This window comes from Lissotriton vulgaris, chromosome 11 (genome assembly GCF_964263255.1).
Source record: "Lissotriton vulgaris chromosome 11, aLisVul1.2, whole genome shotgun sequence".
NCBI classification, from domain to species: Eukaryota; Metazoa; Chordata; class Amphibia; order Caudata; family Salamandridae; genus Lissotriton; species Lissotriton vulgaris.
The window spans coordinates 215,266,000-215,291,846 of NC_141699.1; the positions used below are offsets into that span (position 1 = coordinate 215,266,000).

General features: G+C 46.2%; 1 protein-coding gene across 1 annotated transcript in view; it reads right to left on the bottom strand.

Moving 5' to 3' along the window:
- LOC147679544 (sodium-dependent serotonin transporter-like) overlaps positions 1–25,847 on the bottom strand; it is an 842,014-nt gene that overhangs the window by 360,907 nt on the left and 455,260 nt on the right. The window contains exon 4 of the mRNA XM_086943132.1: positions 2,342–2,480. Within this exon, the coding sequence (XP_086799258.1) occupies positions 2,342–2,480 (139 nt within the window). The remainder of the gene's footprint in view (positions 1–2,341; positions 2,481–25,847) is intronic.

Genomic DNA, 25,847 nt, shown 5'->3' on the forward strand with positions numbered 1-25,847 from the left:
GTGTCCCTTAGGAAATGTACCCATTTTAGCTAAATGTAGAGCTGTTACATGGATGTCAATCCATGGAGAGTAAATGCCCAAGTAGGTCAGACCTCTTTAAGCAATCGTTTTTGGTAAATGTGGGAACAATTCTGTTTTTTTCTACTTGTCCACGAATCTTGTAGTGGGATAAGCTTGCTATACTATTCTGAGCTTTGTATCTAGTGCTCAGGATTCCCTGGAAGAGAAGGACTAGTTTCTTACCTGTAATCCTAGTTCTCTTCTGGGGTCATAAGCATCCTCCCTGCCCCCCCCCCTTTAAAGCAGAGGTTACTTTTCTGTGCCCAGAATATTTATCTCCATAAAAATTAACTGACTTAACTGTCACTTCAGGTGCATTATGGTACACTGGAGTAAGAGTGAGGCCCTTAAATGCATGGTACCAGTTTTAATGTGCCAGCTGTGCAGCCAATATGCTAGTATTTCCCTTCTCCTTTTTTTACTTTATAAAAAAAAAAGTTTGTGGCCATTTCTAGTCACTTTGGATACAGTGGCTATATTACTGAAATTGGAGATATTTTTAATAACGAAACAAAGGGAAGTTGGCAATTTCTAGCCATTTTAGGTTGCAAAGTCTATTGTTTTCTATACATGTGCACTGTTTGTCTTCTAAAAGAGCTTGCTTGTATATAGATATACATTTTGCAAAGTGCTCCACGATCCTGCATGTGGGCAACCCGTGGGTGGGACTATTTAGTGCTTATTACTTTGATGGGGATTCCCCTGAAAGAGACCGAGGCCAATCACATATAGGCCCACTTAGAGACTTTTGTATAGCTCGTTGGATCAGCTAAGACACCTGCCTACCTTGCTTACCTGTATGGCAGCAATCTTTCTACAGCGGTTGCTCTGAAGGCAGAAGCATTTGCTGAGCAAGCGCCATGTTGTTTTGTCACAGCTTTGCAAACTTTTTTATTTTTAATGCACTACCTGTATAGCAAGAATCTTTATAAGGAAGTTGCTCTGAAGGAATAAGCATTTGCCAAGCAAGTTTTCCATTCCCTCTACTTTTTGTCCATGTTACTGTTAGTTTGCTTCACTGATGCTAAATAACTAAGATCAAAAGTCCTGCGAAGTCACTTTCTGTGATGTCACTTGGCGGGGCCTCACATCTCCCCTTTCGCCCGGGGCCTCAGAAGGCCCAGGACTGGCACTGTAATAATGTATGCAGGTTGGGCGTTCTGTTGCAAACAAAACTTGTAGAAGTGTCGCAGTGAAATCTATGAGATTTTACTGCGACACTTCTATGGCCTCACTACTTCAAATCCTTAAGCCTGCTTGACGCAGGTCTTTTCACATGGGGCCTGCCCTATGGGAAATAACACATTGCTGAAGTTGCGTCAGTTTCCAGACACACTCCAGCAATGCACCATTTTTGTGCTGACAGATACGTCAGGATTCCTGACGTATCGGTCAATCCTTGGGACATGGAGCGACGTACAGTAAATATGGCGCATCCATGGTGTCGCAAGGAGGGCGCACTGAAAAGTGTTGCATTGCGATTTAAAGGCAGCAATTTTCATAAATGACAGTTTGTGTGTCTGTGTCTCCTGTACATCCGAGTCTGTACCCCTCTGCAAGTGTCCATGTTCCACTTCCCTTTCCTTGCACCACTTGCCTGCTGAATCTTCTTGTCACGCTGCTTTCTATGCAAATCAGTGCTTGACCCATGTTTTACCCGGAAATACATGTTCCCTGCAACTTTTTCTAAAGCAGCAGTCCCATAGTCCCATTTTTGTGAGAGTAACACTTGCAATGCTCCTCCCATGCTTTATTTTACTGTGTTAGTGTGTGTTAAGCTTCTGTTGCTGCAGTAAATGGTGTACCATTTCTGTGTGCGAGGTTTCGCATGCAGGGCTGCTGATAATGTGGTGCCTGTTATTAATGTCTTACAGAAGGATGGCTAAGAAACAGTTTTCCTTCAAAAGCCAAATCTATTGGTTTTGTGAATGCTTGATTATTCAGGAAAAATCATAAGTGCATTTTTTTTAGTTAACAATGTCAATAGTGTAACATGTTGAATATTATCATAGCTATGCATTTTTGTAAAATATTTAATTGAAATCAAGGAAGATGCCTGATGGACAATAGTTACAATTTTGTCAATGCACAGCTGCCAGTTTTTGGTCAGAACCCTAGTTACATGAGCAGTATTCCATTCGTCTTATGATGTACGAACTCAGAAGAATATAAGAATAGGTTATATTTCTGAAGCGCTTGCATCTAACATTCGTATTCAGGTGCCTGAAAAATTATAAAGCATTTTATCTCATTAATTAATTAAGCACTATTATTAAAGTACCTTTCCAGAAGTCTTAACTCCCTTCCACAGGCTGAAGTAAACTATAGTGAAAATAAGAAAGAGGCAAAGCACGAGCTGCCAGCGGACCCCGCCAACATCATGCAGACCTTCTGAATTCTGGATTCCGAGTACCTTTCTCCTGGAACACAAAATGTTAATTAAATATCAGTATCAGAACTACACTGTTCAGTACAGTGTGGAGTAGTAGAAAATGAGCATAGCGCATAACCACTAAAGATTAAATAATCCTTTACCAGGCTTTTATTAAATGTTGTCATCTAAAATCAAAGCACAAGCAAAAACCATCAGTGTGCATCCTTTTTGTTATTGATACTTTCATTGGTTTTCAGAGAAGAGGAGAAACAAAAGCAAATACTGTGTCGAAATACAACTAAGAGGGATCTCTAAACATAACTAGCAGCAGATGTTTTCACATTATCTATTCAGAACACATTTGTATGGCGTATTTTTAAATCACTATTGATTTGTGAATTTCACTCATTACAAAGTTACACACAAGAGCACCGTGCGCTGCACAGCGTGGATATACAGGACCATCAAGTAGAGTACATTTCAAACGAGCGAAATTAAATCTGGTCAAGACACTCGTTTAAAATGTGTCAACTGATGGTTGGTGGGTAAGCAGAAATGTCACTTGGTTATTTCAGAATGAGTAAGGATGGGACATTCTCCAGCATTAGTTATAGTACTGTGCGTCTTCCTCTGCTCTTTTTACTTAGATCCCGATTTAGAGTTTGATGGACACCACACATGTGGCAGAGTTCCCTGGACTGAATCATGATGAGCTTAGCTGGCACAGTGAAGATACAAGTGTCTGTTTTATGTTATGTCAAGTGAGTTCATATATCTCAATGTTTCTCTAAATTTGATAGAAACTTCTAGCCGCAGATTCCTTACCTTAGAATTATCACTAGGGGGGCGTGGCTAGCGGCCGAGCATGGCGGCAGCGAAAAGTGGGAGCTCCTCACGGCATAACGGCCTTCTGTAAAATCCGGTAACTTAATCCGTCACAAAGCCTGCCCGAAGCGGCGGCACCTGCTCAGGAACCGAATCTGCACCTCCTGATCTAACCCCGGTGAAAATCGGTTGTCGAGAACTGCACTTTTCAACTTGTGCGCGGTGAGGCCTACAACGAGAAGGAGACCCCGGCCTGGAGTATCCGTCCACCCTGGCGGAAGTGCGACCTTCCTGGGCTGAACTCAGTGGCGACGACCGGCCCCCCGTGGGACGGACAGTTTTAAACATCTGCTGGTGAAGGACTTTGTGGGGCCGTCAAGAATAGTGATTGAGAGCGACTGCTTAGGCCGTAATCACCCCAGAGAACCAAGGCGGTGGATGAACTGTGAATACTTCCACAAGAAGGGCGGCCCCTTCCCCGCCAAATTGCGCATTGTGGCCGATGGAAAAGCGTGGTTCTTTGATACGACCTTGTTGGGCGCCATTTTGGAGTCAAAGTTTCCCCGCCTCGGACGCCCGAGGCCAAGAGTGAGCATCTACTGAGTACGAAGCGGCACAGCGGGACTACCATCGAGGCTGCCTTTGATACAGTCGACGGCCTACGGGCCCCACACAACGGTCGGATCCTGATCGGGACCCTGGGGCTGCACTGTCGCGGCGACGGTGTACGAAAGAGACTTATACCAGACACAGCTACCGCCTAGTTGGCGCCAGGGCTCCCGAGGCAGCAACGACTTGGAATTACACGGCCTTGCATCATGGCGGGCAAAGGAACCAGAAGCTCGTCGACGCAGGCGAAATTGGACAAGTTTGCTTATAGCCAACAGGGACACTCGCAAGTTGGCGGCCGACACTCCTCGGGTGCAGCACCGGACGTGGAGGGCACCAAAAAAGTGACGCTGGAGGACATTATGAAAACCCTTTCAGAGGTACAAACAACGGTGGGCTCCATTTTCTCTGAGGTCACTCTGCTGCGGGCGGACTTTCAGAAAATCACCGAGAGGGTTTCTCAAGTTGAAGTGGTTACTAAATCACTTACTCAAGACACTTCTGACCTACAAGTGGCAATGGAGCGTATTGAAAAAGTCACCAAGATGTTGCGGGACAAGCTGGACGACCAAGAAGGGCGTTCCCGCAGGAACAACATACGCATTCTTGGCCTACCGGAAACAGAAGGGAAAGGAGCCATGGACCTCTATGTCGAGGACCTCATAAAAAATAACCTGCAGCCAAAAGGTCTGTCCCATTTTTTCTCCGTTGAGAGAGCGCACCGGGTCCCGGGTGGAACACCCAAGCCGGGTGCGACACCGCGGCCTGTACTGGCTAGATTGTTTAATTTCAGGGACAGGGACGCCATCTTGCAGGCGGCGAGAGTTTCTCCACCGGTCAAGATCCAAAACTCTACTCTGGCCTTCTTTCCGGATTATACGGCGGAGGTTGCCAGGCGCCGGAAGTCCTTCACGGAGGTAAAGAAAGCACTGCGGAACAAGGGCTTGCAATATTCAATGTTGTTCCCCGCCAAATTGCGCATTGTGGCCGATGGAAAAGCGTGGTTCTTTGATACGCCAGAAGTGGTGCGCGACTGGCTCGACGGAGGGAGACAGGCGGGGCAGCAACAGCGTCCGCACAGCGAACGGCCAAATCATCGAAACGACAAGCAGGCGGACGACCAGAGCGCTCGACCTTCACAACAAGCAGAAGCTGCCGGACTAGACTCTGATCTGGAAAGGGACCCTCTTGACTCTGGACAGCTGGCTTCGATCTAGAGGTGAACTTTGCAGGTGACAATTTATGTGCAATACAAGGACCTGGAGTTGGTTAAGCTGAGTAGGGTGGGCATTGGCCGGTGCCTGTAGGGGACTCACCAACCCCACGAGCAAGTAACATAGTAGGGAATGGGGAAAAGCACTCTGCCAAGTTGGGGAAGCGGGCGGGGAACGGTCCGTGGAGCAGGGGAGCAGGGAGGGGGGTTGGAGGGGGAGTTTCATTGTTAAAGTTGTTGTATTTTGTCATCACTTCTACACTATGGTACACCACACTGCTGCAAGCCACACAATTATGGTACACTAACACACGGTGCCACATCTGGATTGATGTCGGCTACCGGTCGCCCGTGACGATGATTATGCGACCCGATGGCCCAACAGGTATACGCAGCGTCCAATGAGGGCGCGCCAGCGGTGACTGATGTGCCTCCCTTGCGTATGTTAACCTGGAATGTTCGGGGTTTGGGAGATAAAATTAAAAGAGGTCTAGTCTTGCAAGCGGTTAAACGTCAGAGACCTGACCTGGTGCTGCTCCAAGAAACACACCTTGCAGGATCCACATGTAAAGCACTCAACAGACGTGGATATGTAATGGCAGTGCATTCAGAATTTACGTCGGGATCCAGGGGCACTGGGATACTCATGAAAAAAGCATCACCCTTTCTTGTAGGGGGACACAAACTGGATGACCAGGGTCGCTTCGCGGCGTTGCATGGACAATGGGAGGGTCGGCCTCTAAATGTGGTCTCAGTGTATATTCCCCCGGCGCTTCACTCAGCAGCACTGCCTGCACTTGGTAAATTTCTCCTAGACCTCCCGGAGGGGGATACAATAATTGGGGGAGACTTTAACGCCATAATGGACCCGGCACTGGACACTTTACCCGTGCGCACTCGCCCGGGTGGTTCTGCCACACTTCCTGACTTTGTAGAGGCGATGGGCCTTATTGATGTGTGGCGACATTTGAACCCAACGACCTCACATTTCACATACTACTCTGCTGTACATAAGAGCCTTTCACGGATAGATTATTTTTTATTCCTAGGGGTGGGTTTAGGTTTGGTAGACAAAATGGAGATTCTGCCGAGGGGTATATCTGACCATTCTCCAATATCCTTATCGCTCACCACCAAAGGAAAGAGGAGTGCAAGAACCTATCCACTGTATCCCAATTATTTAAAACTCCCTAAGATACGAAAAAAGCTTAAGCGGGCGACTGTGCTATACTTCACTGAAAATGAGGGGACCTTCTCTTCGCCCTCTATCCTTTGGGAGGCCTATAAAACCGTCCTTAGGAGGGAGGCGATAGCAGCGATTACGGGTCATAAACGGGACTCTAGACGGGAACTTACAGAACTAGAACTCACACTCCACAACGCAAATATCACTCACATGTCGAACCCCACGCCGGAAACGGCACACTTACTGCAGCTCCACCAACAACAATACCATGATCACCTTAAAATGACCGTCCAAACTCATCAGGCAAACACGCTCCATAGGGTGTATGATATAGGGGATAAGGCCGGGAAAATGCTGGCATGGCTGGACAAGAGAGGAGGTAGCAACAGAGGCATACAGCGGCTGTACACACACGATGGTCAACTGCAGACACACCCTGAACAAATTGTACATACTCTGGCGGATCACTTCCGGGACATATACACACCGGACCGTGACGTCACTGCACAGACAGCAGTGATTTCCCTAGAGAATATCGTCATCCCGGCACTCACACAAGAGACACAACAAGAATTAGATACTGATCTTTCGGAAGAAGAAATTCAATTGGCGATCTAAAATTTGCAGTCTGGTAAGGCGCTGGGCCCCAATGGCCTGCCTGTGGAATGGTATAAGGCAGTGGCCCCCGTGCTCAGTAAACCATTGCTGAACATGTACAATGACAGCCTTGATAGGGCGATTTTGCCGCTTGACCAACGCACTGCCACCATAGTGACAATACCTAAACCAGGTAAGCCACCGACTGCGTGCACCTCCTACCGTCCCATTTCCCTGCTTAATGTAGAGGCGAAAATCCTAGCTAAGATCCTGGCCAGCCATCTTACACAACATCTTCACACACTGATTCACCCTGACCAATCGGGCTTTATGCCCCACTGAAGCACGGCAATGAATCTGAGGAGGGTTCATGGGGTGATGGCGCGCGCGCACCTCCTCAATGAACAAGCGGTGATCCTTTCCCTCGATGCCACAATGGCTTTCGACCTAGTGGAATGGGAATACCTATTCGCAGTGCTTACTCATATGGGCTTCGGACCTAAATTTAGGGCGTGGATACGCCTGCTGTACACGCTGCCAGTGGCACAGGTGGTTGCAAATGGACACATTTCAGCGTCATTCCCACTGAGACGGGGAACGAGACAGGGATGCCCATTGTCTCCCTTGCTCTTCGCCCTGGTACTCGAACCGTTGGCAATCCTGATCAGAACTACGCCGCTGTTTCGAGGGATCACGTGGAAGGAGGGGTGGGAAGATAAGATCTCCCTGTATGCGGACGACATGCTCATCTACATGGTTGACCCGGATAGCGGGATTCCTGCCTTACTACAACTTTGTAACACACACGGGGAGGCATCAGGTTACACATTAAACTGGTCAAAATCTGTGGTATATGTACTCCGGGGCCCAGAGCCATTGTTGCGGGAGGACTGCCCCTTGGCCTTAACGACGTCCTCCTTTAAATATTTGGGTATTTACATTACGAGAAGCGCCGCCGACTTCTATGATGCAAATTTAAAACCTCCTCTAGAATGTCTGAAAGCGGATGTCAAACACTGGGCGACTCTGCCCCTGACCCTGCTGGGAAGGGCGGCTTTATACAAAATGATGGCGCTTCCCAGGTTTTTATATGTCTTGGAAAATACCCCTCATTTGGTAGCACCACACTATTTTAAACAGATTGCGGCGCTGGTCTCCAGCTTACTCTGGAACAATGGCCCGGCGCGTATCGCCCATGATAAACTAGTGAGGAGTTGGTACGGAGGAGGGATTGCACTGCCCAACGTCCAACTGTATTACTGGGCGGCCCAACTTAAGATAATTAATCACTGGGTGCATGCCCCACGTGACGATCCGGCGTATAAGGCTGATTGGTCCCAGCTTGGAACAGACGGCATGCTTTCAGTCTTGTATAACAAATCCCAGGTCAGACAACTGATCGGCCCAACGCAACACACGGCTGCATTGTGGCACAAAGCACAAGCGCAACTGGGCTGGGCAGGCAAACTTACCAGACTAACACCACTGTGGGATACCAAATTGTTGGGAAACCTTAGATCATGTAAAGGATTTGCACAGTGGGATCGCATAGGAATCTCCACGGTGGGGGACCTGTGGGAAAAGGGCACAGTGATTGCATTACCACAACTTCAACAACAGTATGGTTTGGGCCCTACCGAGACATTTAGATACGTGCAGATAAGCCACGCACTACTCCAGGCGATTCCGCCGGGCACAGATCTTCCAGAGTCATCCCCATTAGAGGACAGGCTACTGACGGAATATATGCCTCAGAGTGCTACCTCTCTTACCTATAAAAAGTTGGTCAAAAACCTGGTGGACCCCACATTACAGCTACAGGAGAAATGGGTAAGGGACATAGGAGAGGTTGATGAAACAGAATGGAATGAGGCGCTCGCCTCACCGAGGGAAGTGGGCATATCGGCGAAATTCAGGCTAGTACAACTCAAAATTCTACACCGAGTCTATTACACGAGAACACTACTGCACAGGATACAACGAACACCTCACCCATTTTGCCTCAGGGGATGCGGGGAGGAAGGAACTCTGTACCACACCCTGTGGGAATGCCCGCTGATACAGGAGTATTGGAAACAAATTATGCGTACAGTTTCTCAAGCAGTTAAGGTATCAGTCCTACCTGAACCTCGAAAATGTTTATTGAACATTTGGGACCCCAATGATTTGGACCGATATGGGCAGTTGTGGGTCACGTTGGCCATTACAGTAGCCAAGAGAGACATAGCGCAAAAATGGGGTGTTCCGGACCTGCCTACAGCGACTCGATGGGCTAAGAATATGGACTTGTTGATGGTGACGGAAAGGGCAGTGTATGTGCTTAGGGCGAGCCCCAGGAAATGGAACAAGATCTGGGCTCCCTGGAACATTTATAGAGGAGAAATTTGTGAACCTTTGCCAGAGGAAGAAGATTTAGATTCTGAGGAGGAGGATGACTAAAAGGGTGGGTGTTTTGCCTGTTATGCACTGGGCTGTCACATAATTATGTCTGTTCAGGTACCGAATTGTGAAGGACTTCACTGGCTGCTATATGTGGGGGTGTAAAAATGACACACTTTATATGATGACAAATACGTTGATTTCCTTACCTTTGCTTTTTCTTGTTAAATTTTTTACAATCAAAAACTGCAAACATGGCTCAACATGAAGATTAGTTTCTGATGGGGCGCATTAGTTAGAACTGCGACGAATTAGTGTTGTTCCACACACTGTATTGGGACCGATTACTGATACAAACCTAAATACTTGAGGGAACAGTGTCCAATACATGTTCGACCACGCATCTCCATACTGTAATACCAGTATACTGTTTAATGAGATCGGACTGCATCCTTCTGCGATATTGTATGTATCAATGATATCTTCATGTCAATAAAGATTTTCAAAAAGAATTATCACTAGGCGTCAGACTGGATCTGGAAATTTTTCGTGAGCTGTACCCCTGCGCACCGGTAGGTGACGTTGATCAGCTCTGTATGACGTTAGTGTAGTCTGCACTGGATGTGATGTGCTTGGTGCTTAGTTATTATCAGTTATTTACTTTCCACATCAGGCAGCGCTGAGCCGGAGTAAGCCACTCCTTCAGTCACTTTTTGAATGTGCTTTTTCAAAGTTTTTTTGAGAGCTATCCTCCTGGTGCGGCAGGGATGTCCACTAGGAAGGCCGGCTTCAAGCCCTGTGGCGCATATCATCATTAGATGTTGTTGATGGACCTGCACCTTGTATGCATCTAGTGCTTGGAACTTGACCACGACATGTAGACCTGCGCTGGTTGCCGCGCCATGCACTCAAAGTCATTGAGTGAGCGTTCCTCAAGCTCCTTGCCACCTGATGAGCGACGGTCTTAATCTCGCTCGAGAAGAAGGTCCCATGATCGGTGCGGAGTCCATGATCCTAATTGCATTTCTTGTTGTCGGTCCACTCTGGTAAGTTACACAAAAAGAAAAAGAGTACAAAGTTAAAGACGTCTTGAACTTTGCCTCGTATGTCGGCCTAGATGAGGGAGCATCGACATTCAAGGCCTGCCTCAACTGATGAGCCAGCGCTGAGTGGATCTGGAGTGACCCCAGTCAACAGTGTTATGAGGACATGCACCTCATATTTGAGGGGCTGTTCCTGCCGGCGTGCCTTTGGGCCCTGTAGGTTTGGAAGGGGCCTCTACTGATTTCACACTGGCGGCTCTGGCACAAGTCGGTCCCTTTGGATCTATGGATGGATCTAGACTGGGGCCAGTCTTACCACCTCAACCTTCTTGGGCGCCAGTCCTTATGCTAACTCTCACAGCACCGCCCTCGCCACCCCCAGAGTCTCTGTCCCCATTCTGATCATGACTTCAACATGGAGTTGAAGGGGCGTCATCCGATGCTGACTCCGGTGCCGACTGGAGTCATGCCTTCCAAGCCAGAGCCTGAGCCCTCTTCCTGTGGGCTAGGACTTGGAGAGGATTGAGAGGGGTCTCTGTACCCTGAGAAATACTAGCCTTTAGAACCAAAGATGGACTGGTGTGACGACTTGGCTGAGGCCTGTAGACTGAACACGTCTCCAGACACTGGCATGCTTTCTCTCTCTACTGTGGCTATGGAGGAGAGATCGTCCTTTGCAATGATGGCGAGGAGGGTGGCCGAGGTTCTGGACCTTAGCCTGTCTTCTGTAGCAGTCAAGACAAACGTCTTTACAGAGAGTGTTTAAGCTGAGAGTGACTCCCTCAGAACCACGTCTCTCTTTCAATGAAGCCCTTACTGATGTCCTGCTTAGGACCTGGTCCAGACCTAGTACAGGGCTCCTGTGAACAGGATGATTGCCCACCACACTTCCCCTGGGGACCCCAATTTCCTCATGCAACTCCCTACCCCAGAGAACTTGATGGTTCACACCTCTACCTCCCATGTAAATCCTTGCACATTCCCTATAGGGAATCCAAGAGGTTGGAAACCTTAGGGAAGATGATGATTTCTTTTACCAGCCTGGCACTGTGGTCCATGAACACCATGTGCCTTTTAGGCTGGTACTTCCATGCTGTATGGGATTTGGTTGTGCAGGTGTTGCCCATGGTGTCGGATGAGGTCCTGGCAATCCTCTCCAAGGCTGTTGCTGACGGGAGAGATGCAGCTAAGTTCATGATCAGATGTGTACTGGATACCCCTGACTCTCTGGGCAGAGCGGTTTCCTCAATGGTGGCCGTATGGTGCCATGCCTGGCTGAGAACAGCTGACTTTTCAGGGGATTTCCAAATGTCATTTATGGACATGCCATTTGATGGCTGCTGTATCTTCAGAGACAAGGCGGATTCAGAGCTGCATTGCTTTAAGGAGAGTAAGGCTATGGCCAGGTCCTTGGGCCTTTACATTGCCCCTCGCTACCCCCAATTCACCTTTCGCTTCTTTCATAGCCATGGAAGGGGCTTCTAGCGGTGTTGATACCCTTCGAGCTGCCGTGGCGCGCAATCTTTCCATCCTTTGCATGGCCAAGGATGCAGTACCCACAGTCCTCGTGGGTCAGGCAGCGAGAGGTCAGGCTAGTCCACTACCCCCCAGCAGCTGCACTCATCAAGCCCTTATAGTTTGTAAACTGACCATCATGGGCACCCAGTAGGAGGCAGGATACGCCATAAACTGCCCCACTTGAGGGCTAGAACAGCAGACCGATGGGTCCTGAATATTGTCCAGAGGGGCTACTCCCATCCCATCATGACTACCCCACTGCCCATGCCACCTGCTAGTGACAGGCTGACGAACAATCATCTTTCCTTGATCTGCCAGGAATTGACAGCTCTCTTGGCCAAGGGAGCCATAGAGAGGGTGCAGATGGCAGAAGTATGTTGTTGTTGTGAGGGGTCTAGCAAGGGAGGGGGGGCAGTCAGCCTCGGGCTGCACAAGTTTTGGGGGAGGTGGGCTCCCTCGCCCCACTCTTATCTGCAGCATCGCCATCACCCCCCCCGATCTTACACACGCCCAGGGGGTAGGCAGTGCAGGTTTTGCCAGCCCCAAACTCTTAAATAAAGCCACAGGGTGGCCGCCATGGGGACTGCCACGGGCAGTAACTATTCTAGCTGCGCCACTGGTGGTTCCTATTCCCGCAACTTCCTGGTGCCCAAGAAGGACAGAGTCCTTCGTCCTACTGTGTATCCATCCATCCATCTTTCTGCACCCTCTCAGTTTCTTCCTCAAGGAGAAGTTCAAAATGCTCATGCTCACTCAAGTCCTGTCTGCCCTGGGCCCAGGAGACTGGATGGTAGCACTGGATGTGCAACACTCATATTTCCACATTCCCGTCCGGCCCACCTCAGGCATTACCTGCGGTTCAGAGTGGACCACAAGGTCTTTTTGTACGCTGTGGTCCCTTTTGGCCTTACCAGTGCCACTCAGGTATTCACCAGCGTAATGGCGGTGGTTGCAGCCCATATGTAGAGATCAGGGGTGCCAGTTTTTCCCTATCTTGACAACCGGCTGTTGAAGGCAGGTCTACCCCAGGCTGTCTTCCTTCACCACCACACTACAGCGGATCTCCTGTATTCCCTGTGGTACACTATCAACTTCCTGAAGTCTAACTTGACTGCTTCTCAGATGCTCCCTTTTCATCAATAGTGGTGCGGTTTGGGCCTATCCTCCGGAATTTGAGCCCAGGGTATTCAGGCTATGATTTTTTCAAAGACATAAAAAATTACGCTCACGAAGATGAAGTCGGCAGCAGACCGCCCGGAGAGTCTTTTCTAAAGCCCATAAGGAATCCATTTGAACAAACCTCGTTTATTCCTCCCTTGTCAAGCTCGATTCCGGCTGTGCATAATTTGAAGCACTTCACGGGCTGTGCTATCATCTTGACGATCATGTTTTAGGCACGGATTTAAAGATCACTTTCTACCGCACCTACAGCCCTTACATCTACGGCCTGCTGCCCCTGAATGTGTGCATGTACACTCTGACATTTTGGAGTTACCGATTTTTATTACTGCCTTAGACCTTCGTGTAAGTTGATGAAATGCACTTCGGCCCCCTCATTGAATTGATACTTGGAGTTTGGTTACAGAAACGCTATGCCCTACAGTGTGTTTGCCCAGCAAAGTTGAAATGGAACTGTAATAAAACCCTATTGTGCGCCCTGATGAAGGAATCCGCAACATTGGCACTTTTTCCGAAACGCTCGTCGGCGCTTTCCTCTGTCTGTTGGTCCTAATTGTGCTTACAGTTTTCTTTTCTGATGTATATGGTGATGGATGAATGTGTGTCTGCTTGAGAGTGTGTATGGTTTGTGCAGATGATGTTTTATTGTTCATGGTGCTGGGCTAATATTGCTAAAGAAAATTTATATTTATATAATTCTCAAAAAAAATTATTTTTATGTCTTTGAAAAAAATCTTTTTGAACAAATGAATGTTTTGTCTACAAGAAATATATGGGAATGAAATAAAATGATTTGATACCGGATAGCGTCTTTGTGGGCAATTGAAATTATTCAAACTTTCTAGTCCTCTTGATTGTTGGGATCTTCCCGTTCATGTTCTTATTTTTGTTGAACTCCCTGGTGGGTGGTTCCCCTTTATTCTTTCATTAGATTCAGGGTTCCCTTTAATGTTTTTCATATTATTCAGGCTATGATACCTGCAGCCTCTATCATGGATTTCTGTGACACTTACTCTGAGGCTTCTGGCCCTCATGGCCTCCTGCATCCTGCTTGTGATACATGCCTGAAGGCATATGCAGGTTCTGCAGTAGGACCTGAAGTTCCAGTGGGTGTAGCATCAGGGAAATCTCTCCAACATGGTCCAGATCTTGATGGGAACTGCAAAAGAACTGCAGTGCTGCTTAACGAACCACTTTGAATCAGCGGCAGACCCTTCTCCCTTCCCCAATCAGGTTTGACAGTGGTGGCACATTCGTCAGTCCTGGGATGAGGTGGCAATCTAGTAGAGGTGGACATCAGAGGTCTCTGGTCTCCAACGGAACCAGACTCCACATTGTAACCATTGAGTGATCCAGCTGACATTAAAAGTCTTTCTAACCTCCATTAAGGGAAGGCTAGTGCAGGTGCTCATTGACAACACCACCACCATGTGGTACTGCAAGAAACAGGTCTCGGTGCGGTCAAGGACCCCCTCTCAAGAGGCCCTGCATCTCTGGACATGGCTGGATCATCATGCCATGCCATATCCCTAGTGGTTCAACATCTTGCATGCTCTCTGACGCCAGGGCAGACAAACTCAGCTGAAGATGCCTAGCAGATCACGAATGGTGTCTCCATCCGGAGGTGTTGCAAGGTCTCTTTCAGCTGTGGGGAGTCCCTTGGTTAGATCTGTTCACCATCGCTGAGAATGTGCAATGTCAGCAGTTCTGCAAGGTGGAGTTTCCAAGGTGGCTCTTTGTCTGAGTTGCTTTTCGTCTTGAGGGGAGCTCAGTCACCATATACGCTTTGCGGCCCATACCACTACTGTCCAGATTTCTCAAGAAGATCAGGAACAACTGGGGCCAAGTCATTCTTGTGGCTCCAGGCCGGCTCAGAGAGGTTGGAATCCCAAGTTGTTGAGTATGTCCTTTGGTTCTCCGATTAGGCTGCCTCTTCGGGAGAATATTCTGTCACAGTAGCAGGGGAGGGTTTTCCACCCGAACCTGTCAATGCTTTACCTTTTTGTGTGGAGATTGAGTGGCGACAGTTGACAGCGTTTGACCTTCTGCCTGAAGTCTGCGATGGTCTTCTGGCAGCCAGGCATCCTTCCCCCAAAACTATATACACCTGCTGTAGGAGAAAGGTTGTGGCATGGTGTGTAGAAAAGCAGGTTGACCCACTTTGTGCTCCCCTTTCTCAGGGTCTGCTTCTTAGTCTTTCCCTTGCCCAGCAGGGCTCTGTTCTGGGTACCTGAAAGCGTTAGCTTTCTGCTATATCAGCCTTTCTGCGGTTGCCTGACCAGCCGTTCTCTTCAAATTGCCTATTGTACATAGGTTATTGAAAGGTTTGCACATATGCTTCCTCCTTCTCTCTTTATCATGCCTCAGTGGGCCCATAACCTCGTACTGACATTCCTAATGTGCTCTCCCTTTGACTCCTTGCACAACTGTCCTCTCAATCTCTTTACCATCTACATTGCTTCCTGGTGGCAATAACATCTGCCTGAAGGGTCAGATAGCTTCAGGCTTTGTCATCCAAGCCTCTTGTCTTGAGCACCTACCCAGAGAGGCTGGTTCTTTGAACAAGAGTTTCCTGTCTGCCGAAAGTCATCACTCCCTTTCATGTAGGACATTCCATCAGCCAGCCTACTTTTTATGTTCCACCACATTCCTCTAAAGAAGAGGAGCGACTTCACAGACTGGACCCAAAAAGAGAGTTCCCATTCTACCTTGACTGCACGAAGGAGTGCTTGGTGGATGACCAAATCTTCGTGGGGGATGTCAGAGCGAAGAAGGGAAAGGCTGTGCTGAAGCGGACCATCTCCCAATGGATTGTGTTCTGCATTAAGATCTGCAATGCCTCTGGCCATAAAGCAGCCCCTTATGGTTGGTGTGCTCATGCCACCCAAGCCAAGGCTGCAACCACTGTGTTAGCAAGCGGAGTTCTTGTTCTGGGCATCTGCTAGGCAGCAACTTGGGTCACTCTGTAAACAAAACACTACAGCCTGGGCAGTTTGGTCCATAGGATGGGCATTTTGCCCGTTCGGTCCTGCAGGAGTATTTGGAAGGAAATTGTTTTGCAGACTCGCCTCCGGGGAGGTGTTGCTTGGGTATCTATTCTAAGGTAAGGAATCTGCGACTAGAAGTTTCTATCAGATGAACAAACTATTTAGCTTCTCTAATGCCTTTTCTGGTCGATACTCTATCTAGCCGTAGATTCCTTATGGGAAACATTCTTTACAACGCAACTTTTAAAACGCACTACCATTACGACGCAACTTTTACAACGCAAGTCATTACAACGAATTGCGCTGGAGGGCGCTCTAGGATAGGGAATAGTTTAATTACTATCCAACACCTTCCCTACTATCCACGGGGACTGGAGTTGGAATAGTAAATTAAACTATTCACTATCCAGTGCCCCCCAACGCAAGTCATTGTAACGACTTGCGTTGTAAAAGTTGCGTCGTAAAGGTATGCGTTGTAAAAGAATGTGTTGAAACGTCATACAACCATTCCTTACTGACCCACCCATCCTCCCTGCTCTGCGATGGATTTCTAGGGACAGGGATGCAAATCTTTCAGCGGCCTAGTTTTCCATACTAGTGTTCTACATCGATTCGCGCTCATAGGGTGGAAAATTGCATAAAGAAACTGATTTCAAAGAACTGGGGTGGCACCTTTTGAGGCACAGCACATGTAACATGCACAGATGATGCCACGTGAAGCCGATTGACGCCACCTACTGGCACGCAGGGGTCCTGTCCATGAAAACATTCTAGATACAGTCTGATGCCTGGGGACAATTCTAAGGTAAGATAACTGGAGCTAGATACAGTCTTTACCAGATAAGGCATTACCAAAGGTAAGTAACTAGTTTGTTAGTGCTTTGTTTGAAGGTACAGATATCATTGCAGGGCTGATGTGAGCTCTCAATATGGCAGGCAATAGTTTTCAGGGTGGCAGAAGTAAGGTCCTCAGCCACCCTGGTGAACGGCAGGCTGTCATCTATATCAGGCTTCTCGTTTAGGATAATCTCTGTCTAGACAATCAACCCTCAACGGCATCCTAAATCTTCCCTTACCTTGGAGTAGCCAGGCAAGAAACGATATCTGTGTGCCTATCAGAGAGTGTATGCTGCATGTAGTGAATCTTGCCTGTATACAATGGGGTGTTGACAGTCAATCAAGATGGCCTTTAATCAGTTTTATCACCTAATGCACCAAGTGTTACATTTAACTCTACCTTTCATCATTGTGAGTGTGTAATTTACAACATTTTTCACCTTAGTAGATCTTTCAACCAGAAGGACATGAGAGGTATAGTGAATTACCTTCATTGGAGGCTATTATCTTTTGCTAGGATGTAGGTCATGTTGGACACATTTACTGGTGATCCTGTGTTTTGCTCAACCTGGACAGGCATCCCTATACCCCATATTCCATGTTAGATGTCTTTCTGTCACATCCAGTATCCCAGTATTTGCCTTTTAGGGAACAATGACACACCATATGAAAGAAATAAGCTCTGGGGGCTTGACACCTGGGAAATAGATCACCAGCTCCCTCATGCATTCTACGTATGACCTTAGGGGAGAGATATTCTTGATGTAGGTAGGTAAATTGTGTGAATATGAACCTAGCTTTCATAAGACACTTTTTAGTGTATTCTAATATTTTCATGTGTTCATTGTCAGATAGGTCTCTGATGAGTTTAATTTCCCATGTTACGTTCAGTTTAACGATATCTGCTTGATATTTGTCTCTAGCAGTACTCCGTGGCTCAGAGAAATTGCCTTCCTACTCGAACTGTGCATCAGTATAAGATGTAACAGTGTAAATGTTGGGCATTCAGTTGTTTCTACACCCTTTATCAATTGGACAGTTCTAACAAAAGTGCTATATCATCAATTGTCCTGTTTTGATGGTAAATTCCCCTCTTGTGGTCTCAAATGTATAGATGGTGTTGTCCTTGTATAATTTGCTTATATTTGTGAACCTTGCAGAATATTATAGTTATTCTATCCTGAAGCTGGGACACAACCCTGAACCATGGTATTCACCAATTGGAATCTCTTGTGCAAAAAGCCAGGTCTGTGCCCACATGTTTTATGCAGCTCTATCTGCAGTGCCAGGCTTTCATACGTAGAGTTGAGCAGGTTGACTTCAGTTTGCAGTTGCCCAGCACATTTTTGGTTGAGAATTCGAGACCTCTTGTATATACTTCAGTATATACTTATGTACTTTGTGCTCTCTGGAGATCAGTCCTAGGACTTGTCTCCTTGCGCTTCAGGATATGTTTTTCTGTTCAACTACCTCTATTTAACTGTCTTGATACAAAACGACCAGTAGAGGTCAGTAAAATACCAGAATTGCTTACTGCTTGTTCAGCTGCCTCGATTTAACTGTCTTGATAGAAAACAGCCAGTAGAGGTTAGTAAAATACCAGAATCACTTTAGCATTCTCTAGATTCCAGTCCATAGAAATTGTCTTCCATGAGCACCCGTAGGCAATATTTTTTTTTTCAAATCTTGTATTTTCAGTGATATGACCACTGAAGGCCCTGATTTTATATTAAAAACAGAGCTTTGAGCTAAACCATTTCCAGCTGAAAGGCAATATTTCTCTCCATGTGTTCCCTTACCTGGCGTGTCATGCAGTTTGGTGCTTACTTTCCCTCCATGTTAAAGAACAGTAGATGCTTCAGCACCCAGGCTAATATGCTGCATAGCTAAACACATATGAGGTCCCAAAGGCGAGACCTATTGCATTGCAAATGCTTGTTTCCACATTGAGTTCACATCTAGCTGTAACTCCAGGTCCTGCCTCATTGGCTCCAAACCATCTCATGGGTCTTTGCAATTGAGATGCAAGGTGATATATTCCATAAATAGGTGCGCCCAGTGCTTCCCTATCGAGAGGCAAGTATATTGTCAATGGTTACCTTTGTACTGCCGTATGCCACATTAAGGGCCCGCGTTATATGCTGGTGGATGCATACTGACCATTGAAAATCAACAAATCCATCCGCTCTCATGACTGTGCACCTGCCCAATTTAAATGTTAAGGATTTGACTGATGAAACTCCATCAGACAGAGTATTTGCCCAAAAATTCCGCCTGCCAGATTCCGACATTGCTTTTCGGCATTGTATCTGTTACAAATAAGACTGGAACAAAAGTAAGTAAAGATAAGACTTTATTACGGTCTCCACTCTACCACCAATAAACAGCTCAGGTTACAGGGCACAGCGTTCTCTTCTCTCAGTCAGGCTGCCAACCTCAACATTCTAAGGCTGCCTCTAGCCCAACAGAAGGGTAGTACCAACTGGAAAAAGAAGAAGGGGGGAACAAGAGGAAAGGGCAAGGGGAACATGATTCTCTCAAGAATTAAAATAAATGTCCAAGGAGTATAACATGTAAGCAAAAAATATTAGAGAATATAACACATCTTCCCCCCAAACAGCATTAAATAATGGGCAAAACTAAGGTTGTTCCATTACAAAATCCTTATGTTATTTAGGTTGAGTTACAAATATTTTGATAGAGTCTCTTCGGTGGGCTGAGAAATCATTGGGGTCACGTCTAGTAGAGGAGCTACTAGAAGGTGTGTCCTCCGGATGTTGGCTCCTCGCTAGTCTGTCCATGCTCCAATTCTGACCATTCTTGAGGACTACTGTATTGTGTTTGATTTTAATGATCCCTTTACGATCATAGAATTAAGATTCCTTTTCCCCAGCACTAGTGGGTCTTTTAAACAGATACCCTGTCATCTACGGCCCACCTCTGGGGTTTGGCTCTGTGCAGCCTGGCTCACCACCTACGGGCACACCTGAACGATGGCCAGTGGCATACCGCTATTTGTCCAGTGGGCTCAGTATCCACGACCTGAGTGAGCTCTGGCACTTACACGTAAGCCAAAATGAATTCAAGAGGCTGACAAAACTCAGCGCGAAAAGGCGTTCCTCAGTTGAAGACAGTGCTAGCCTCTCAGCTAGAATTCATGGTTGGATGTCTCTCAGCACCTATGCACAGCTTAAACCTCAGAGTTATTTAACCCTCACTTTCAGCGCACGCACCAAGCTCCGCTTTCTAAAATTGAGAATGGGGGTGATTCCATTGATCTGCCATCTGCCCAAATGGAAAAGAGACTGTACCCTGGAAGCCTGCCGACTTTGCGGCCAACATAGGGAAGAGCTACTGCATGTACTGTGTCTGTGTCCTAACCTCATGACGGGAAGAAGAGCCCTTCTACGAAGGGGATGGATTGACAAGGAGGTCTGATTGTGTAGAGGCGCAGTGTTGGCCTGTTTTGATCCGCGGAAAACCATACTAAATTGTGCAGTGGTTAGGTTCATGGATCGTGCTGCAAAAAAAGTGGCGGAGGGGAACTGTTCAATGCTACCTCAACCTGTGACTCAGACCCCTTGCTTACCGTAATAGCTGTTGGATTCATACGCTATTTTGAACAAGATCTAGAGTTTTTTTTTTCTTATTTTCATTCTGTCTTTCTTTAAGTGATTAGCATCATAGGAACTATGGACAATGCACCCGTAAGAGAGTTTTATAAATTGGGTTGTCGGATGCTTTTACCTACATGAATTTTTCAGTTTTTTAAATTTTTAGTTATATCAGAATTTAAACATTTTAATATTTATATCTGCAGTGTTTGCAAGGGTTTTTAACAAATCATGCAATAAATAAAAAAAATTGTGTTTTGTTTTTGTATTGTGTTTGTTTTTAATGATCCTTTTAGGATCATAGAATTTAGATTCCTTTTCCCCAGCATGAGTGGGTCTTTTTACAGACACCCAGTCTCCTATGGCCCACTTCCGGGGTTTGTCTCCGTGCTTGTAATCATAGTAAGTTTTGTACTTGGCCTAATGAGAGGCATTCTTGGATCTTGCACTTGAATCATGTTCCACTACTTCTCCCCACCAATCCAGTTGGGAAAGAATTTGGTACTGGGTTTTCTTCTTCTGAGTGACAAGAACGGGGAGATGCCAATGACAAGGTTGGGATTAGTGTGATATGCCCAGAGCATATCCTGCAGTGCCCGTTCTACAGGTAAGTGGTTGATGCAAGCTAGTGTGTTCTCTTTTATCATTCTGTTTACTCTTTCAACCAATCCGTTGGTCCTAGGACAGTACAGAGTAGCTTTTAAGTGAGTTCAAGGGAATGTTCTCCGAAAGCCCGATGTTTGCATTCCCTTGAAGTCAGGTTCTAATTGTAACAGAGACCATCTTTCGAGGATGATAGACTTCATCATTTTGGATTGAGTCGAATACGTAGAGACAAAAACCTCCCTTTTTAGAGAGTCATGCTTTACTGTTTTTTTTTAGTAAATCTTCACGTTTATGAACAGCAGCCCTGTTGACTGCCTGTTCTATCACTGTAGTGGGGTAGCCTATTTGTGCATATTTATGCTTGAAGGTCTCAATGGTCTGCATGCCAGTTAGCTCATTAGAATGTATGCGTTTAATAAGCAAAAATTGAGAAAATGGTAGGTGACGCTTAAGCGACCAGGGATGAAAGCTCTGATAAGCCAGAGCGTTGTTTCGGTCTGTCTTTTTAGTGTATAGAGAAGTCTCTATGTGATCATCTTGTAATGTGATTGACACATCCAAAAATGGAATGCTGACTGCCTCAGTAAATTGGATAAGTGGATTGATGGTGTTAAGATCATGAATGTTAAGTTCAAGTGAAGTGCGTGAACCATGCCATATAATTAGAATGTCATCTATGTAGCATTTAAATTCTACTAGATGATCAGTCCAATGTGCTTGAGACAGGATGTTTTCATCTTCATATTTCATCATAAAGATATTAGCATAGCTGGGGGCTCCAGAAAAGCCCATTGAGGTACCGTTAGACTGAAGAAAGAAACACTCTTTCCATTGGAAGTAGCTGTGGAATAAACAAAAGTGTAGAATCTCCAATAGAAACACACTATTCGCTCTCACGTTTTCAGATCTCAACAGTGCCCATTCTATGGCTTCTATACCTTCAAGATGAGGGATTGAGGTGTACAGTGAAACTACATCCACTGTACATAGCCATACCTCATCATCAGTCGTTATGTGAATGTGACTCAAAATATTCAAAAGATGTGTGGTGTCTTGAACGTATGTCGCACTCGATTGGACTATCGGTTGCAAAAAAGTGTCAAGATAACGTCCAAGTGTGTCATGTATAGAACCACATCCTGATACTATCGGCCTCAAAGGAGGATTGGTGAGAGATTTATGGATTTTTGGCAACATGTACAGACGAGGTCTGCGTGGAAATTTTACAAAAAGATACTCCTTGGTTTTTTGGTTAATCCATTTCATCTCAATGGCCTTAGTTAGAATGGTGTCAAGAACTCTAAGAAATTCATTTGTAGGGTCGTTAGGAAGTTGAAGATATGTCGAAGTGTCTTTCAGCATCTCTTCAATTTTGTGGTCCTATTTAATTTGATCCATGACCACTAAAGCGCCGCCTTTATCAGCTCTTGTGAAGTGCAATGAAGTATTCAATTGCAGGGAGCGCAGTGCGTCTTTTTCATGTTTAGAAAGGTTCGGATTAGAGTAAGAGACAGAAGGTAGCTTAGCGATGTCTTGCTTTACCAAAGTCTCAAAGAGGTCAATAGCCTTATGAGAAATTGGTGGTAGGAAAGTGCTTTTGGGTTTAAACTCCTGATAATCTGCTGGCTCTGAGGTGGAAATAGCAGTTTCAATAGTTGAGAAAATGTGGCGTAGCCGTAGTTTTCGAGTGAATCTGAAAAGCTCGATTTGGGAATCAAAATTTCTAGCTTGATTGGTAGGGACGAAAGAGCAGCCTTTACTTAACACTGCCATTTGGGTCTGTTTCAGTTGTTTAGATGATATGTTTACCACTAGTGTTTCTTCTTTCTGCTTGGTTTTCCCGAATCTGTGACCTCTACAGGTTTTGGTGTGATGGCTTCTAAAGGTGGTTCGTTGGCAGCTTGTTTACTTGAGTGCAACCCGGTTGCTTCCTCTTTCCATTACTGTACCATTCATAGTCATGTTTGCTGCATGTACTGATTGTGTTTATTTCCTCTTTCAGTCAGTTTTCACTTGCCTGTATTTACATTGTGCATATTTTAACCATTGTACTATTGTCTCTATCTGTTTATATTCACATTATGCATATCAGTTGTAACCCATGATTTCATACCCATGAGTTGCTATGTAGCATTGAGTCTTCCATCTGTACCTTTGCAACCTATAGCTCTGGACCACCCCTGATTCAACATGACTACCTTTCCACTACTGTCATACTTTTCCCCTTTCATATTCACCACTCACATTCACCACTCTAAGATGCCCGCCATCCTTCCTCGATTCCGGCGCTGTCCATCTTCTTTGTCTATTCAGTTATCTAGCACCAGTTTCCTCACTGCTTGTTTCCGTCTTTGTGACACTTTCGGCGGTTACCGACACTTCACGTGGATTTTCTAAATTCTGCAAGACGCTTCACATTGGTGAGTGGACTCTTTACAGCACTTATTTTGTTTGAATTCGCAATTATTTCAATCACTCCGCCACACAGTATTCTCTGTTTGTATAACAGGACGCTATTTTATTAAATCTTCTCTTCGCGTCCCGCTAATTTATCTTAGCGCCTCGTAAGTCCTAAGCTCCTGACACATGCTTCACTGGTCTTCACTTTTATCTCCTCCATTGCCCGACCACAACATTCGGTTTCCTTATTGCAGTCTTTTTCAATAGCACGTCTTTCAGTGGCTGATTTTCGTGTAATTGCCGGGTGCAGCGAGCGTTCTGCTCGTATCGGTAAGATCAATCACATTGCCTCTCACCCTCACGCCTTCACCAGTTGGTTTTTAAACACCCGCGATCTGGCCTTATGCTTTCCCCGTCACTTCTTATCTATTTCACTCATTTTCTATCTCTTCTTGCCCTCTCCTTCCTCTGGTGGCGATTAGATGCCTTTCACTTATCTGATCTCATTCTTTTTCTTACAGTTAAATTCACTTTGCCCCTAAGCTTTGACAGTAAGCCATATGAACCTCGTCCTCACCCCATTGTAAGACTATAATTGTTCCTTGCTGTAACATGTTCCAAACTGTGATATATTGTTTTGCTTAGATTCCCCTGATGAAGGGCTATTTCTAATGCCCGAAATGCATTGGGACTTTTAATTGACCTACACTTGATGTGTATTTTGAATATTCTTCGCCTGGATTTTGTGAAACTTGAACAATATCCATGAACTTTTTGATTTATCATAAAGACATTCAACTGAAAGCCTAAAGACTCCATCTCATCTATTATTTTGTTTGCTTCCTCAATTGTGGTCATGTAATGATTTATATGTATACCATTTGAGTCATATTTACTACTGTTTAACCACGTACACTCTTTTGAGTGACTTGAGCAGTGCATCAGATTAACCAGATGACAATCTGGCTATTTTCTTTCCAAATTAACAAAGGCTTGCAGAGCCTTTTTCCTGTTGCACGCGTCTGTATAATTGTTAGATTTTGATATCTATAATTGAGCTCTGATATATTTTGTTTACTTGAGTGCAACCCGATTGCTTCCTCTTTCCATTTTGAGCTGACCCATTGGCAGCAGGAAGGAGGACCCACCAGGGAGGAGTTTGGTGAGCAGCAAAGAGTTTGCCCTTCTCTTGAGGGTATGCAGCAACAGGCTGCAGCCCAGGAAGCAGGTGGCCAGTCTTGTTCACATCTGATTTATTGGGAGAACGGTCTCCTGTATAGCGAGCCTATGGCGGCTGGTGTTGCCCGCATGCTTCAGAGCCTTTCTACTGGGGTTGGCTCATGACATTCCATTGGCAGGACATCTGGGGCAGACCAAGACCTTTGAAAGGCTGGTCACCCACTTTTATTGGCCCAAGATGCGCAAGAGTTCAGACACTCATTGCAGGACATGTGAGACTTGCCAGGAAAGTGGGAAGAGTGGGGGGAAGATCAAGGCCCCACTCCAGCCCTTTCCAGTTGTTAGTACCCCATTTGAGCGAGTGGGCATTGACAATGTGGGGCCTCTGGATCCCAGGACAGCCATGGGCAACAGGTTTGTCCTGGTCCTGGTGGACCATGCCACCCGGTACCCTGAAGCCATCCCACTCAGGACGGTGACGGCTCCCGTGGTGGGATGTGCACTGATGGGGATTTCCTCCCGCGTGGGGTTTCCCAGAGAGGTGGTGTCTGACAGGGGGACCAATTTCATCACCCAGTACATGAAGTCTCTGTGGAAGGAGTGTGGGGTAACTTATAAGTTCACCACTCCTTACCACCCCTAAGGAAATGGTCTGGTTACAAGGTTCAACCAGACCTTGAAGGGCATGATTATGGGCCTAGAGGAGCCCCTGAGGCGTAAGTGGGACGTCCTCTTGCCATGCTTGTTGTTTGCGTACTGTAAGGTGCCACAGAAGTCCTTGGGGTTCAGTCCCTTTGAACTGCTGTTTGGCTGTTTGGAGTATGAGGATAATCCAATCCCTGGTGCATCTCCACGCTATTTGCGCCCAATCTCTCCTGAAGATAGAGTCGTCTAAGAAGATGCGTGGCGCGTTGGTTACTACTAGGCCTCTTGGTCTGTGTTGTTCGTTAGGTATCCCGTAAGGATCACTCCGTGGAGAATGGTGCGTATACGACTGTGTTTCTTTTCATACAGGCTCTTCCAATTGGCTGTTTGGGCAATGGTGGTGCCCATGTTGAAGTCTGCCAATAGCGGGGGATTTGATAAGATGTTGTTGGCATTGTCTAGGGTAAAGCCCAGACCTGGATTTTCAGCCATGTTAAAGCAAAGGTATGGGATCACTGTGTGGATAAAGAGGTAGCTCAAAAAAGCTCTCACAGCTGTGCGCTGCTGAAAACGTAAGGATAATCAAAAGGGAGAGC